Raw genomic sequence first — 18,068 nt, forward strand, 5'->3', positions numbered from 1 at the left:
AATTAATAGGTCAGTAGCTTACTTTCCCTCAAGTCCAATCTCCTGTCTTTCGCCCATTGCCTTTGACTCCCTTCCTAATCAAGAACTTATTAACCTCCACTTTAAATAAACCCAAAGATAATCTGTGGCACTGTCTTTCACAGGTTCACGACGTTCAACCTCCTCATCTATGTTGTAAAGGGACATGCTTTTGTCTCCTCTGTTCCGGGACTCTCCTACAACTGGAAAAATCATCTCCATGTCCACTGTATCCAGTCCTTTCAAAGCTGTGACTGGAAAAATCCTCTCCATGTCTACTGTATCCAGACTATCTTGCTGGCAAATGTGCAGCCTCTAATAAATAAAATCAAAGATCTCAGAGCTAGGGTGCTGTATCAGAGGGACATTAGGAATGTGTGCGTCCTTTATTTCACGGAATCCTGGTTAACACCTTCCGTACGGAATGTAGCGATTCAGATTGACGGGGTCACTTATACACAGTCAGGATACACATCAAGTCTGTTAAAAGCAGGGTGGAGCTGTATGCCTGATGATGAACTCCTCCTGGGGCACAAATGTATTGCCCCAACTCGGCTCACTAGACCTGGAATATTTCACAATTAAGTGCTGTCCACCTGCCGGGGGAGATTTCTGCGATCATTTTGGTAGCGGTGTACATTCCACCTCAGGACAATGTCAGTTAGACTCTGGATGATCTGAGCAACATGATCAACATGCACAAAACAACACACCCTGATGCCTTCACCATAATTTTGGGAGATTTTAACCAGGCCAGCTTGAAAAAGCCACTAAATAGTTACTATCAACAAATCCCTTGTAGTACCAGAGGGAACAACACACTGGACCACTGTTACATTACCATCAAGAATGCCTATCATGCTATTCCATGCTCACACTTCAGAAAGTCTGACCACCTGTCTGTAGTTTTTTTTTGGTGTGTGCCTGCGTGCATGCAAGTCTGTGCGTTTGCGTCTGCGCGTGCGTACGTGCGTGCGTGCGTGCGTCCGTCCGTGATGATGTCTTTTTCATGGCTTTTACAAGGCGCGGAGTGAGAGAGAGACTGTGTGGCGTGCCGATCCTCAAACAGACATTTTTGCAATATTTTCCCCTTTTATTTTATGAGGTCCAGTTGCGATCTCGACACTCAACCCAGCACGGATGGGAGCGGACCCGGCTGGTTTCGAACCCGGGAACCTCCGCTCCCAGGTCCGGCGCTAATGTCATTGCGCCACCGGCCGGCCCCTAGCTGTACTTCTACTCCGAGTATAGGCACAGACTGAAGACTGCAGCACCAGTAGTGAGGACCAGGCAGGTATGGACAAGGGAAACACAGGAGCGCCTACAGGACTGTTTTAAATCAGTGGACTGGACTGTATTCAGGAATTCCTCTTCGAATTTGGATGACTATGTACTGAATTCAATAAAAACATGTGTGGATGAGTGTGTGTCTATGAAAACCTGCCGTACATTCCCAAACCAAAAGCCATGGATGAACCAGAAGGTTCATAGTCCGCTGACGGCTAGATCTGTGGCATTTAAGTCTGATGATCCAGGTCTGTACAAGAAAACCAGGTATAACCTGCAGAGTGCGAAGAGACAATTCTCAGTGAGGTTGGAGGTGACATAAGATGCACATCAACTCTGGCAGGGTTTGCAGGCCATTACTTCCTACAAGGTGAAACCCAACATCATGAATGGCAGCAACGTTTTACTACCAGATGAGCTCAGCGCGTTCTATGCTGGCATTGAAAGGGAGAATATAACTACAGCTGTGAAGATCTCTGCTGCACCTGATGATCCTGTGGTCTTTGTCTCATAGGCTGATGTCAGGCTGCTTTTAAGGAGGGTGAACCCTCGCAGGGTGGCAGGCCTCGATGGAGTACCTGGTAAGCCTCTGAAAACTTGTGCCAACCAACTGGTGGGAGTATTCAAGGACATTTTCAACCTCTCACTGTTATGACTGGAAGTTCTCACTTGCTTCAAAAAGGCACAGTTATACCAGTTCCCAGGAAAAGTAGTATGAGCTGCCTTAAAGACTATCGCCCAGTAGCACTCATATCTATAGTGATGAAATGCTTTGAGAGGCTGGTCATGGCTAAAATGAACTCCTGCCTTAGCAAGGACATGGACCCACAACAATGTGCCTATTGTCACAATAGGTCTATGGCAGACACAATCTCAATGGGTCTTCAGAAACAGAATCAAGTTTAATATCATCAGTATATGTTGTGAAATTTGGTAACAGTGGCAACAGTACAATGCAATACATGATAAAAAAAAGTAAATCAATTACATAAAGTATGTGATGCATATCAAATAGTTAAATTAGTCACACGACCTTAAGATCACCTGGACAATACATCTATGTCAGCATACTGTTTGTTGACAATAGTTCAGCATTTAATACCATCGTTCCTACACACATCATTCGACAAGCTACAGAACCTGGGCCTCTGTACCTCTCCCTGCAATTGGTTCCTCAACTTCCAAACCAGAAATCCATAATCTGAGTTGATTGGTGATACATCTCCTCCTCCCTGATTATCAACACTGGCAAACCTTTGTGTGGATAAGTATAGCTCAAATGCCATTTATAAATTTGCTGATGATACAAGCATTGTTGGTAAAATCTCAGATGGATATGAGAGGGTGTATACGATCAAGATATACCAGCTAGTTGAGTGGTGTTTCAGCAACAACCTTGTCCTTAATGTCAGTAAGACAAAAGAGCTGATTATAGACTTCAAGAAGAGTAAGATGAGATAACATGCACCAGTCCTCAGAGGGATCAGAAATGGAGAGAGTGAGCAGTTCCATGTTGCTGGGTGTCGAACTTTGAGGACCTAACCTGGTCTCAACATATCGATGCAACTATAAAGAAGGCAAGACAACAGCTATATTTCATTGGGAGTTTGAAGAGATTTGGTTTGTCACCTAAAACACTCAAAAACCTCTATAAATGTACATGGATGGCATTAGCATTCTGACAGGCTGTATCACTGTCTGGTATGGGGGGGCTACTGCACAGGACTGAAAGAAGCTGCAGAAAGTTGTAAAATTAGTCAGCTCCATCCTGGGTGCTAGTCTCCACAGTAACCAAGACATCTTCATGGAGCAGTACCTCAGAAAGGTGATGTCCATTATTAAGTACCCCCATCACTCACTGCATGCCCTCTTCCATTGTTACCATCAGGAAGGAGGTACGGAAGCCAGAAGGCACACACTCAGCGATTCAGGGACAGCTTCATCCCCTCTGCCATCCGATTTCTAAATGGACATTGAACCCATGAACACTATGTCAATTTTTAATACATATTATTTGTTTGTGCATTATTTTAAATCTATTTATTATATACACACACATACATAGATATATATATATATGGAACACCCTGGTTGCCCTGGCTGCGTAAGTCTGGGGAAAACTCTCTCTGATTCCGCCAAACTCGTGAGACTGAGATGCTCCTCACCCCCAAAACCCCGGTTGTATGGATGCTGTGTAACTTGCTACCTTGTTACAAATTAGTGCCACGAAAAAAAATACAGTATGCTACATAAGATTAAGGGACATATATTTATGAATCCTAACTTAAGTAAAGGGTTAGTAAAGAAAAGCAAAAAGAAAAGGGTCCATTCTAATTAAACAGTCAAATGTGCACAAGTTGGAGCTGATCTTGAACATCTCTGTCCCTCACGCACTGTGGTCTGCATGAACGCCCGGACCACCTTCCGGACGTCACTCACAATCCATCGCAAACAAACGGGTCTCCCACCAGATCGTATGCTATGACCAGTCCTCCCCAGCGTCTCCTCTCTTCATCTCCGCTGAACTGAAAAAACCCCAAGACCAACCTTAGGGTCCCTCACCAAGAAAACCTCCCCCTGATTCTATCATCCCAATTGGATAGCACGCATTCCTCATCATCCCTTATCTTCAACAGTAACCCAAACAGGCCAACAGCAGAACAGACTGCTCTTACAGACCTGCTAAAATGAAATTCATACAGCATAACAGTAATATTATGAACCAAGGCATTATCACTCTACATATATATATATATATATATATATATATATACACACACACACACATTCTGATTCAGAGCAGATCAGTGAGTACATGCCAATTGCCAGCAAATGCTCCTCACATTACATTAACCCTTTCATTTCTTGGGATCATTCTCATAAACTTCCTCTGGATCCTCTCCAATGCTAGTACACCCTTCCTTAGATATGAGCTGAAAATGGGGTTCAGAATACTTTAAAGGTGATCTGACCAATGCCTTACAAAGTGGCAATATTACATTTTGATTTGAAGTTCTAGTTGTCTCAGAATGAATGCTAACATTGCATTTATCATCCTTACTATAAACTCAACTTGCAAGTTAACCTTTAGAGGATCCTGTATGAGGCCTCTCAGGTCCCCTTAATACTCTGATTTCTGTATTCTCTCCCCATTTTGAAAATGTCAACACCATTTTCCCCTCCTCCAAAGTGGATGAACATACACTTACCTCTTCCGTAATCCATCTGTTACTTCATTGCTCATTGGTCCAACCTATCCAAGTGCTTCTTTAGATTCCCTGCTTCCTCAGCATCACTTGCTACTCCACCTACAACCTCAACTACAGAGCCATCATTTCTGCCATCCAGATCATTAACATAGAATGTGAAAAATATGGACCCAACTCCGACCCCTATACAATATCATTAGTTCAAAGTTCATAGTTCAAAGTAAATTTATTATCAACGTACATATACATCACGATATACATTTTCTTGCAGGCATACTCCATAAATCCATAATAGAATAAATGAAAAACCGCATCGTCTTGGGTCTTCAATCAGTGTGCAAAAGACAGCGGATTGTGCAAATACAGAAAGGAATAATAATAGCAACAACAATAATTAATAGTAATAAGCAATAAATATCAAGAATATGAGAAGAAGAGTCCTTGAAATTGAGTCCATGGGTTGTGAGAACATATCAGTGATGGGGCAAGTGAAGTTGAGTGAAGTTATCAATTTTGGTTCAAGAGCCTGATGGCTGAGGGATAATAACTGTCCCTGAACCTGGTGGTGTGAGTCCTGAGGCTCCTGTACCTTCTTCCTGATGGCAGCAGTGAGAAGAGAATATGGCTTGGGTGGTGGGAGTGCCTGATGACGAATGACAGTACTTTGTGTAGATGTTCTCAATAGTGGGAAGGGTTTACTTCTTACGGACTGAGCCACTACTTTTTGCAGGACTTTCCATTCAAGGGCATTGGTGTTTCCATACCAGGCTCCACCACCCACCTAGAGAAGTCTGGCGAAGTTTTAGATGTCATGCCAAATCTTTGCAGACTCTGAAGGAAATAAATGTGCTGCCTCTATCAAGTAGAGCAAGAGGCTAAGCACAAAGCTTTATGACGCACCAGTGCTGATGAAGACTGTGGAGATGTTGTTGCCAATCCAAATTGACTGAGGTTTGCAAGTGAGAAAATTAATGATCCAATTGCACAAGGGGATATTGAAACCAAGATTTTGAAGCTTATCGATTAATTTTGAGAGGCTGATGGCACTGAATGCCAAGATATATCCAATAAAGAACCTGGTGATATATGCATTTTTGCTGTCCAGATGTTCTAGGGTTGAGTGAAGAGCCAAGCCAGTGAGATGGCATCTGCTGTGGACCTGTTGCTCCAGTAGGCAATTTGGAATGGATCCAAGTCATTTGTCAGGCAGGAGTTGATATGTTTCATCACCAACCTCTCCATCATTGTGGAGGTAAGTGGTACTGGACCATAGCCATTTCCCCATTACTAACTTTCTAGCATAATTTTCCAGTAGTTGAATGACCTTTCTTGTCTATTTTTTATTCTCGATGTATATGAAAAAGTATCTGCTTTTCTCTTTTATAGTATTAGCTACTGGATCTTCATGTTTCATCTTTCTGTCCTTATTGTTTTTTTTATTTGTCTTCTGTTTTGAGAAGTTTCCCAATCATCTACCTTCTTGCTAACTGTATGCCCTCTCATTTGCTTCTATACTGTTTTTGCCTTCCCTAGTCAGTCTTGATTGCATCTTGAAGAATGACTCATGGTGTATTTAATTACTACGGCAAAACCTTGGAGTTATTATCACAGTTTTATGATTAAAGGCAAGCATTTCAGCAGATTGACATGTGGATATAAACAGACTCATAAACTTATCAGGATAGAGAAAGAGATTTTGGACAACAACTGGGTTAAGCAACATCCACAAAATACTGGAGGAACTCAGCAGGCAGGGCAGCTTCTATGGAAAAGATACATTTTTACCTTATCTCTTCATCTGCTCATCACTTTCTTCTGGTGCTGCTCCTCCTTCCTTTTTTCCCCAGTGTCTTCTACACTCTCCTATCAAATTTCCCTTCATCCAACTCTTTATCTCTTCAACCAATCAAATTTACCACCCTCCCCCCAGTTTCATCTATCACCCGTCACCTTGTACTTCTTCCTCCCCTCCTCTCACCTTCTTACTCTGACTTCTCATCTTTTTTTCCAGTCCTGATGAAGGATCTCAGCCCAAAACATTGACTGTTTACTCTTTTCCGTAGATGCTGCCTGGCCTGCTGAGTTCCTCCAGCATTGTGTATGCTGCTTTGGATTTCCAACTTCTGCAGATTTTCCTGCATCTGGGTTAAGGTTGAGTTTCATCCTTCGAACAGACTCTATGTCTATCGACAGCAGATGTGGAACTTTGGTCAGCCCCACATCAAACAAACGGAAACTTGTGTGTGACCAGTTCACCAGATTCTTCTTTGTTACTCACTCCTGTCAGGTTGTGACCTCACTGAGTTATAACCAGCACTACATGTGAAATATAACAAAAGATAAAACACACCATACCTCTGTTACAAATATAAGACCAGTGAAGTAAAATATGAGGCAAAGTCCAGCTGTCAGGTAAAGGCGATTTGATTGCAGATGCTTCGGGAACTTGTCCACTAGGCTCGTTATAATTATTTCTGATAAAACAACATCTCAAATCAGCAGAGTAAATAATCAAGTCAAGTGAAGGTTATTGTCATTTAACCACACACATACACACATGACTATAATGTATATAACCATATAATGTATATAGAAATGAGATGTTTCTTTGAAGCACATAATGCACCATAACTTATGAAGTTAAGGATAAAATCTACAAATGAATCACACACAAATAACAAACTAAAGTGCTTTAATATTAAATATCGCAAGGTACGGAACAGTTTAACCAGTGACACTTCGAATATGATGTGGCAGGGAGTTCAGAAGCCTAATGGCCTGGGGGAAGAAATCTGTTCCTCATCCTGGCCGTTCTTGTTCTTATGCAGAGTAATGTGCCTGATGGTAGTGTCAGTACCTCCAGTTGAACTGTGTCTTTTTGTGTGTTTCCCCCCAGCCGTCATTCTGTGGTTTTTTTATTACCATGTGCACTTGTTTGTTTTCATGTCCCATGTGCTCCTGTCCCTCCTCCTGCTCTACTCCAGCCCCTGTATCACTGAGTACTCCGTCTCTCACCTGTTTTGCTGCCACCTGTGTCTCATTGTGCTCTACGTATCATCTGCCTCTCTGTTTACTGCTCAGTGTATTTCAGTCCTGTGTTTTCATCTGTTTGTTGCCGGATTGTGCCAGTGAATTTTCCTGAGCCTTTCCAGCATTTGTATCTGTACTCTGTCTGTCTGAATATCGACTCTGCTTGTTTCCCGATTCTGGTTTTTGGATTTCTCTGGAACTTTGGATCTCCATGTGAACTTTGACACCAACTTTGTTGCCCCTCTGGATTTGCTATTCAAGAAATATCACAGTGCACACAGTACTTGGTCTGCAACTGGGTCCCTGCTCTAGCGCCTTGACAGTACAATCTGGCCAGAATGGATCCAGCAAACCCTGGTTCTCTGAGAGCTGCCCTGGAACAAGAAGGAGTGATGCTGGGGAGACACCAGAACCAACTGGAGTCCATGTTCAGGGCAGTGGAGTCACTTTCTGCCAATGTAACCACTCTTGGGGCCCAGACTCAGTCACTTCAGCTGTCCCAGAGCATCTATCAACATTCTGCGACTGCATCTTCTGCCCCGCCCTCCGTATTCTCGCTTACTCCTCCCGTCCAAGAGCCCTGTCTGCCTCCTCCAGAAAAGTACTCAGGTGAGCCCGGTACCTGCCGCTCTTTTCTTTCCCAGTGCACCCTCATTTTTGAATTACAACCAACAACATTTCAAACTGATCGAGCCAATGTAGCCTATGTCATCAGCCAACTGTACCTTTGGGTGAGAGAATGGGGAACAGCCATCTGGGAGGCAGGCTCACCTTTCTGCATCAGTTTTCAGTTATTTTCTGAGGAGATGAGAAAAGTGTTTGATCGCTCCAAACATGGGAGAGGGGCTGCCCCTGAAATGCTGCACATGCACCGGGGCGCTGATCCGTGTCAGGTTATGCCATAGAGTTCTGGACCTTAGCCATCTCCAGCGGCTGGAACTTGGAGGCACAGTACTACATCTTCCTGAATGGCCTCTCTGAAGATATCAAAGATGAACTGGTCACCCAGGACCTTCCTGCCACCTTTGAAGCCCTGGTGGATTTGGCCATCTGTATTGATGTTCACCTTCAGCAGCGCTGCAGAGGGAGGGGTTCCAGAGGGTCCCTGGGGACAATGGGTGATTTCCAAGCTCCTCCTCAGTCTACATTGCCCTGCCATTTGCCTCCATCTACAATTCCCATTCCAGAGCCTAAGGCTATGCACGTTGACCGTACCCGCCTCGCCTGACGCCGACTGGAAGACAACGGAGAATCAGCACCCGCTCCTGTCTGTACTGTGGCCAACCAAGCTACTTCATCACCACCTGCCCAGTAAAGCCAAGCGCTCACCAGTAGGATGAGGAGTACTGGTGAGCGTGACCCCTGTCCGGCCCTCCTCGATGCCACTCACTATCAAACCTGCTTCTCTGGAGTGGGGCATCCAACGGCGAGCAGTCTCTGTCTTGGTCGATTCTGATGCGGAGGGGAGTTTCATCAATTCCGGTTTGGCTGCCCGGTGGGGATTACCCACGTCTGCTCTCCAGTCGCCATTGGTAGCCAACGCCTTGAACGGTCAGAGACTGGATAACATCACCCACGTTACGGCCCCGGTGAGTCTCAGTTTATCCAGCAACCATGATGAACAGTTAAACCTTTATGTTATTGACTCCTCTCAAGCTCCCATTATCCTGGGCTATCATTGGTTAATTAAACACAACCTCCACATTGACTGGCTCAGTCACAGGATTGGAGGCTGGAGCCCACTCTATCACTCCCACTACCTCTGCCATGGTCAGATCCCCTTGTCTCCAAGCCCAGATCCCCCCGAGGAATTTCCAGACCTTAGTGCCATCCCTCCTGAATACATGGACCTCAAGGTTGTGTTTAGCAAGTCCCAGGCCACTTCCCTGCTGCCTCAGCGTCCATATGATGGTGCCATTGACATCTTGCCTGGCACATCTCCCTGAAGGGGCCGCCGGTATTCCCTGTCCGTACCTGAAACAGAAGCCATGAGTGAGTATATTCAAGAGTCTCTGGCTGCAGGCATCAACCAGCTGAATTCCTCCCCTGCTGGTGCTGGTTTTCCCTTTGTTGAAAAGAAGGACGTCTCCATACATACTTGCATTGATTAACAGGGACTGAATGAAGTCACTGTTAAGTACCGTTATCCTCTTCTGCTCATGACCTCGGCATTTGAACTAGTACAAGGAGCCTCAGTTTTCATCAAGCTTGGTCTCCATAACGCCCACCATCTAGTCTGCATCCACGAAGGGGACAAAAGGAAGACGGTCTTCAACATCACCTCAGGCCATTACGAGTATCTGGTCATACCATTCGGTCTTACCAATGCCCCCAGCGTCTTCCAAGCCCTGGTAAATGACGTTCTCAGGGACATACTGAACCAATTTGTTTTTGTATATCTCAACGACATTTTGAGTTTTTTTCTAAGTCGCTTGCTGAACACACAGGTCACGTCCACAAAGTTCTCCTTCCAGCACCTTCTGGGAACCAGCTCTGTGAAGGCTGAGAAATGTGATCTTCATCTCAATACCGTCTCCTTCCTGGGGTATGTAATTTCAGGCGGTTCCATTCAGATGGACCAACAGAAGGTCAAGGCGGTGGTTGAGTGGCCCCAACCCTCAACTCGTTAGGAGTTACAACACTTCTCGGGCTTTGCTAACTTCTATCGCCGCTTCATCAGAAATTGCAGTACGCTGGCTGCACTACTCACTGCTCTTACCTCATCTGCTGTCAGATTCTCCTGGTTCCCTCCTGCTGAAAAAGCATTCTCTAACCTGAAGGAAAGTTTCACATCCGCCCACATCCTGATTCAACCCAACACTGACTGACAGTTCATTATGGAGGTGGATGCATCTGACATTGGTGTAGGAGCTGATCTCTCTCACTGCTCGGCCAAGGATGAGAAGGTACACCCCTGCGCCTTCTTCTCTCACTGCCTCACTCCCATGGAGCGGAATTATGATATCGGAAACCGGGAGCTGCTGGCTGTGAAGCTAACTCTGGAGGAGAGTGGAGGCATTGGCTGGAGGGAGCAAAGGTACCATTCTTGGTCTGGACTGATCACAAGAATCTGGAATATATCCATACGGCCAAGCATCTCAATGCCCATCAAACTCGTTGGTCCCTGTATTTCTCAAGATTCAATTTTACTCTGTCCTTCTGCCGCTGTTCCAAGAATGGAAAACCTGATGCCCTGTCCTGAAAATTTCCCTCCTCTGAGACCCCTGGGATACCTGATATCATCTTCCCTGCTCACTGTCTCGTGTGTTCAGCGCAATGGGACATTGAATCCATTGTGCAAGCTCCTCAACAGAGCGAGGCAACCCCTAGTCAATACCCCACTAACCATGTCTATGTTCCCAGCTCTGTCCACTCACAGGTATTGCAGTGGGATCATTCTTCCCAGTTATCCTGTCACCCTGGAACCAAGTGTACTCAGGCCTTCATCATTTGGCGGTTCTGGTGGTCCTCCATGGGAGATGACATCTGCAACTTCGTCTCAGCCTGCTCGGTCTGTGCTCAAGGCAGGAACTCTACCCAGACACCTGCAGGTCTGTTACAACCCCTGTCTATCCCCAGGAGACCCTGGTCCCACATTGCCCTGGATTTTGTCACCGGTCTTCCCCCATCAGATGGTAACACCATCATTCTCACAGTAGTTGATCGTTTCTCCAAGTCTGTACACTTCATTCCTTTACCTAAACTCCCCTCGGCCAAAGAAACAGTCAGATTACTAGTACTGCATGTTTTTAAATTACCTGGTTTACCTATAGATGTTGATTCAGACAGGGGCTCTCAATTCACATCCAACTTCTGGAGGGCTTTCTGTAATCTTCTCGGTGCCTGTGAGTCTGTCTTCAGGATTCACAGACCAATGCCCAGACTGAGCAGGCCACCCAACAGCTAGAGACAGTATTGTGGTGTCTGGTCTCCCAGAACCTCTCTACGTGGAGTCAGCAGCTACCCTAGCCCGAGTATGCCATAAACTCTCATCTGCCCTCATCCACCGGTCTGACCTTTCTCGTGTGCTGCCTTGGCTACCAACCTCCACTGTTTCCTGCCCAGGAGGAGGCGGTTGGCGTTCCATCTGCCGAGGCATTCATCCGCCGTTGTCAGCGGATGTGGAGGCGCACTCGCTCTGCTCTTTGCTGTGCCTCCGCTAGAATCAAGCATCAAGCTGACCGCCATCACTCCAAAGCTGCACGTTACTGCTGGGGACAGAGTGGGTGGTTTTCAACTTGAGACCTGGCCTTCCAGGTGGGTTCCTGCAGGCTCGCCCACCCCCCCCCCACTTCATCAGCCCCTTTCCCATCGCTGAAGTCATCAGTCCTGCTGCCATCCGTCTCAAGCTCCCCTCCACTCTCTGCCACATTCATCCCACCTTCCATGTGTCACGTAGTCATGCATCAAGCCTGTCATGAGCTACCCCCTGTGTCCTGTCCCCAAACCAACACCCCCCATGGCTCATCGATGGGTCAGAGGCCTTCACAGTGCATCAACTGCTGGATATTTGTCGCCGGGGCTGTGGCCTCCAGTACCTTGTGGATTGGGAGGGCTACGGTCCTGAGGGGAGGTGCTGGGTCCCTGCCTGTAACATCCTGGACCCCTCTCTCATCAGGGACTTTCATCGCCAGCACCCAGCTCCACCTGCTGTGACGTCAGGAGGCATCCGCGGGGGGGGGGGGGCGGTGATGGGCTTACTGTCAGAATCTCCAGTTGAACTCTGTCTTTTTGTGTGTTTCCCCCTAGCTGTTAGTCTGTGGTTTTATATTGCTATGTGCTCTTGTTTGTTTTCATGCCCCATGTGCTCCTGTCCCCGCTCCTGCTCTACTCCAGCCCCTGTATTACTGAGTACTCTGTCTCTCACCTGTTTCTCATTATTACCTGGATTGTTGCCACTCGTGTCTCATTGTGCTCCACCTATCATCATCACTCTGTTTATTGCTCAGTGTATTTCAGTCTTGTGTTTTCACCTGTTTGTTGCCAGATTGTGCCAGTGAATTTTCCTGAACCCTTCCAGAATTTGTATCTGTACTCTGTCTGTCTGAATATCGACTCTGCCTGTTTTCTGATTCTGGTTTTTGGATTTCTCTGGAATTTTTGATCTCTGCCTGAACTTTGATGCTGACTGTGTTGTCCCTCTGGATTTGCTACTCAAGAAATGTCATAGTGTGCTCAGTACTTGGTCTGTGATTGGGTCCCTGCTTCAGCATCCTGACAGGTAGAATGTCAAAGAGGATGCTGGATAGGTGGGATTGTTAATAATGCTAAGGGCCCCCTGTACGCCGCGCTCCTGATAAATGTCCCCGAAGGATGGTAGGGAGACCCTTATGACTTTCTCAGCTATTCTCACAGTCCTTTGTAGGGACTTCTGGTCTGATGCTTGACTGCTTCCATACCAGATGGACATGTAACTTGTTAGGACACTCTCAATGGTGCTTCTGTAAAATGCAGATGGAGGGGTGGTGGGAGCCTTGCTTGCTTCAATCTTCTTGGGAAGTGAGGCATTGCTGTTCCTTCTTGTTCAGCGAGGTGATATTAAGGGACTAAGTGAGGTCATCTGTGATGTGAACTCCCAGGAACTTGGTGAACTTAACTCTCTCTAGGGAGGAGCCATGTATTTACACAGGGGGATGTTTTATCTGCACCTTCCTGAAGTCTACAATGATTTCCTTTGTCTTCTCCACGTCCAGGGTTAGGTTGTTCTTCTCGCACCAATCTATCAGCCACTCCACTTCCTCTCTATATTCCACCTTGCCATTGTTTTAGATAAGGCTATCCACTGTTGTCATCTGCAAACTTGATGACATGGTTTGAGCTAGATCCTGTGACACAGCGGGCTGAGCACACAGCCTTAGGGAGTGCCAGTGCTCAGTGTAATGGGATGAGTGACGTTGCTGCCCACTGTTAAGAAGTCTAGTATTCAATTGCAGAGGGAGATATTGAGACCCCACGAGACAGTGTCCCCACCAGTTTCTCGGGTATGATGGTGTTAAATGCCAAATTGAAGTCTATAAACAGGAGTCTAGCATATGAGACCCCGTTTTCCAGGTGGAATAGGACAGAGTGGAGGGCAAAGGCTACTGCATCATCAGTAGACCTTTTGAGTGATAAGCGAACTGGAAGGGGTCCAGTGTAGCCGGGAGAAGGGCTTTAATGTGCTCCACGACCAGCTACTCAAAGCTTTTCTTAAGGGTTGATGTTAATGCCACTGGGTGGTAGTCATTTAGGAAGGTTACTGTCACCGCCTTTGGCACTGGAATGATGTTTGCTGCCTTGAAAGTCGAGGAGGCAATAGATTGTTCCAGAGAGATGTTGAATATATCCATCAGCACCTCTGCAGAAAGTCAGCAGACTTTCAGAACCTGACCTGGTACAGTGGTACAAGAAAGTTTGTGAACCCTGTAGAATTTTCTCTGTTTCTGCATACATATGACCTAAAATAGAGAAAATTCTATAGGGTTCACAAACTTTCAAACACCACTATATATTATTGGGCCCTGCAGCTTTGCGTGGGTTGACTCTGGTCAGAGTCTTCTGTCTTCCTCACCTCCGCTTCAGCCAGACAAACTGGGGGGAGGGGTGCCTCTCTGGCCAACTTGGTTCTGAGTATCAGAGCAGGTATAGAAGACATTCAGCCTACCTTGAGTGAATCATCCTGGTCAGTGACGTGCAGGATAGACTTGTAGCCTGTAATCCTCTGAACTCCCTGCCACTTGCGCCTCGTGGCCAAGTGGTTAAGGCATTTGACTAGTGACCTGAAGGTTGTCAGTTTGAGCCCCAGCCGAGGCAACGTGTTGTGTCCTTGAGCAAGGCATTTAATCACACAGTGCTCTATGACGACAGTGGTGCCAAGCTGTAAGGGTCCTAATGCCCTTCCCTTGGACAACATCGGTGTCGTGGAGAGGAGAGACTTGCAGCATGGGCAACCGCTGGTCTTCCATACAACCTTGCCCAGGCCTGTGCCCTGGAGAGTGAGAATGATCCATGGTCTCGCAAGACTAATGGATGCCACCTGCGCCTCGTATCTCTGGTATTGCAAAGTGACTGTAATTCTTCTGAGAATGCTCCCATTTCGCTTTGCCGATGAAGTGTGAATCTATAGTTTAACAAGATTATGCAACTGGATATTCATCATTTTTGCTCCTATTCCTGTTACAGTGATGTGTTGCAAACAGAGAAACAAGACGGTTCAGATATTGGGACCTGCAGCAACGCACAAGGCAGCCTCTTTGGAGGGAAATGAAGACAGGTGAAAAGTCCCAGCCTGAAATGTCCATTCCCTTTACAGATACTGCCTGATCCATTGACATCCTTCTGCACTTAAACAGAAATGTGAAACTCTTCAATTACTATTCTCAGACACTCAGTGCAACAGGCCCCAGGCTCAGGCAGGGAAACATTAGGATTGGGAACAGGACATTAAATTACAACCAGACAGACAGACTCAATTACGGAGATACATACTTTAGAACAACAGTCTTGGCTGCCAAGGTGCATTTCCTTTATTGATCATTACTACAGCAGTTAAGTAGCAGTCTGATAGGTTAGTTAACAGCCAATCACAGCGTGGATATGGGCAAGAAATTGATCTGTGTCATTAATTCCCTGTTAAAGAGCCACTGGGCCTCACATTATCAACCTTCCATTTGTTAGTGCAGTTCTGAAACACAAGTAGGTTGTGAGATGGAAAGATGGCTTGTACAATGGTGTGAAGGAACACAAAGAACCCATCCCCTAGCTGAATGGGGTTCTTTGTGCAGCCTCTGTATCCAACACATTATCCTCTGCAACTTTTGCCGGCTCCAAAGGGATCCTACCACTAAACATCTCTTTACCTGCCAGCCCTCCTTCACTTTCTGCAGGGGATCATTGCCTCTCCAACCCCCTTGTCGATTCATCCCTTGCCACTAATCCTCCTCAAGGCACTTGTCCCTACAAGCAGCATAAATGCCACAAAGCCTGTACACCTTTTCCCTCACCTCCATTCACGGCTGCAAATAGTCCTTCCACGTGAGGCAACACTTCACCTGAACATCTTTCGGGGTTGTTCAATGGTGTCCAGTGCTCCCAATGCAGCCTCCTCTACATTGACAAGACCCGTCATAAATTGGGGGACAGCTTCATTAAGATGGTGCCACACCATCTGCCACAAGCGGGACTGCCCAGTGGCCAAACATTTTAATTCCGATTCCCGTTCTGACATCTCAATCGAGGCCACCCTCAGGGTGTAGGAGCAACACCTTATATTCTGTCTGGCTAGCATCTAGCTTGATGACATGAATATCTATTTCTCCTTCTGGTAAACAAATCCTCTGCCCTTCCTCTGTTCCCCACTCTGACCTTTGACTTCTTCTCACCTGCCTATTACTTCCCTTGGGTCCCCTCCTCTTTCCCTTTCTCCTATAATCCACTCTTCTCTCCTCTCAGATTCTTGATTTTTCCCACCCACCTGGCTTCAACTATTACCTTCCAGCTAGCTTCTTTCTTCTCCCACCACCTCATTCTGGTATCTTCCCCCTTCTTTCTCAATCCTGAAGAAGGGTCTGGGCCCAAAATGTTGACTGTTTATTCACTTCCATAGATGCTGCCTGACCTGCTGAGTTCCTCCAGTGTTTTGTGTGTGTTTCTTTGCATAGGGCTGGGATGGATTCCAGGATGCCCCTCTCACAGACTGTTTCTAGGAATGAGCAACAACAGATGCTCCAAGGAATACCATGACCTAACTTGCATTAGAAATCAGAGCAACATGAAATTTGTCACAGGTGTGAACTGGTATTCAAATTTCCAGGCTGCAGGATTTAAAATAACTAGATCATAGTCATGGGGTGGGGGGGGACGGGGGGTGCGGGATGGGACTACTGTACAGGGCCAAAAGAAGCTGCAGAGGTTTGTAAATCTAGTCAGCTCCATCTTGTGTACTAGCCTCCAAAGTTCCCAGTACATCTTCAGGGAGTGGTATCTCAGAAAGGCAGCATCCATTATTAAGGACCTCCAGCACCCAGGGCATGCCCTTTTCTCACTGTTACCATCAGGTAGGAGGTACAGAAGCCTGATGGCACACACTCAGTGATTCAGGAACAGCTTCTTCCCTTCTGCCATCCCTAAATGGACATTGAACCTTTGGATACTACCTCACTTTTTTAATATACTGCATAGTATTTCTGTTTTCTGCAGGATTTTGAATCTATGCATTATATGTATACTGTATAAAGTATACTGAATAAGATTTACTTATTGTTGTTATTATTATTTTATTTTTTTCTTCTATATTATGTATTGCATTTAACCGCTGCTACTAAGTTAACAAATTTCATGTCACATGCAGGTGATTCAGAATCTGATTCTGTTCCATTCTAGAATAATTAACATCAGGTGTGAGGCACGGACAGGAATTCCACCATATTTCCTGATGTCTAAGCATTCTGCTGCTGCCGACAACAACCTTTGATTCTCTGCTTATATTATCAGCTTTTTATTTTGATAACTTCCCTTAACAAAGCTTGCAGGGGATGGGTTAAGTAAAGCAATGCAAGTCTTACCGAGAGCTGCAAACTGGGTGTCAAGTCCCAGGGTGATCAACATTAAGAAAAACAAAGCGGACCACAGAGGTGCCCATGGCAGCTGTGCAAGGGCTTCTGGGTAGGTGATGAAAACCAAACCAAAACCTAGGCAGTGGATAAGATGGAAATGGTGCAGTGATACATTGGCATAACAGTACAATAAAACGTGACACAGTAACTGTAACTTACAAAATGAAGAGAATTGGAGCGGCGATCTTAACTGCATTTTACCGGAGCACCATTGAGAGCATCCTCTCATGTATCGTTTAGAACACAAATTTTATTCCAGGCATTGGTGAAGAAATCACTTATGCCACACTGTCTATTTATGATGCGAAATACTGGAAGTGTAGAGTATAATGATAATACGAATCACTGGCACAATATTAAAGGGCAATTTTGATCAAAGAGTGAAAAGAGATACTAAGTGGGTACATTTGTGATAATATTATACAATTAATTTTACAGGGCCTTAGCATGTTTCTCAGGAATCTACTGTTGCATTGTGGGAAGCATTGTAGCCAGGTTTCATACAGAAAATTCCCACAAAATGATATTGAACAACCAAGTTAATTTGATTTGTGTAAACCTATGGTTAGTGATCAGTAGTTTTTTGAAGGGGTCTGTTGTCATGTTTTGTATATTATTCTGTAAGAATTATGGAGATGCCCAACAATTCAGGCAGTGTCTGTAGACATAGAAAAACTCTAGCTCACATTACAGATGGACAGCCAACAGTAAAGATGGCCAACTCTGGTATAAAACAACAAAAAAAGAGAATGATATGAAATTGTTGGATCTGACATTGTATCATTTGATCACAATGTACCCAGAAGGAAATTGAGGTACTGTTTCTGTCAACCTCAAACAGTACAGGAGGCTACTTACAGGTACAGGTCACTGCGGGAGTGGCATGTAAAAGTAAAGTAACTGGTAACTGAATCATAAAGTCACCTCAGTA

At 45.5% G+C, this 18,068-nt stretch overlaps 1 protein-coding gene across 4 annotated transcripts in view; it reads right to left on the minus strand.

Moving 5' to 3' along the window:
- Nucleotides 1–18,068, minus strand: part of LOC140204076 (sodium- and chloride-dependent neutral and basic amino acid transporter B(0+)-like) — a 65,199-nt gene that overhangs the window by 9,143 nt on the left and 37,988 nt on the right. For 3 of the 4 annotated variants that reach the window (XR_011887516.1, XM_072270379.1, XM_072270378.1), the window contains exons 9-10: nt 17,087–17,212; nt 6,870–6,988 (exon numbers count right to left, since the gene is read on the minus strand). Coding sequence is in view for 3 of the 4 variants with exons in the window: in XM_072270379.1 (XP_072126480.1) it covers nt 6,870–6,988; nt 17,087–17,212 (245 nt within the window). In the remaining variant the exon portion in view is untranslated. The remainder of the gene's footprint in view (nt 1–6,869; nt 6,989–17,086; nt 17,213–18,068) is intronic. The other variant, XM_072270380.1, reaches the window with a different exon arrangement.

Source organism: Mobula birostris, chromosome 10, assembly GCF_030028105.1.
Source record: "Mobula birostris isolate sMobBir1 chromosome 10, sMobBir1.hap1, whole genome shotgun sequence".
In the NCBI taxonomy this organism is placed as follows: Eukaryota; Metazoa; Chordata; class Chondrichthyes; order Myliobatiformes; family Myliobatidae; genus Mobula; species Mobula birostris.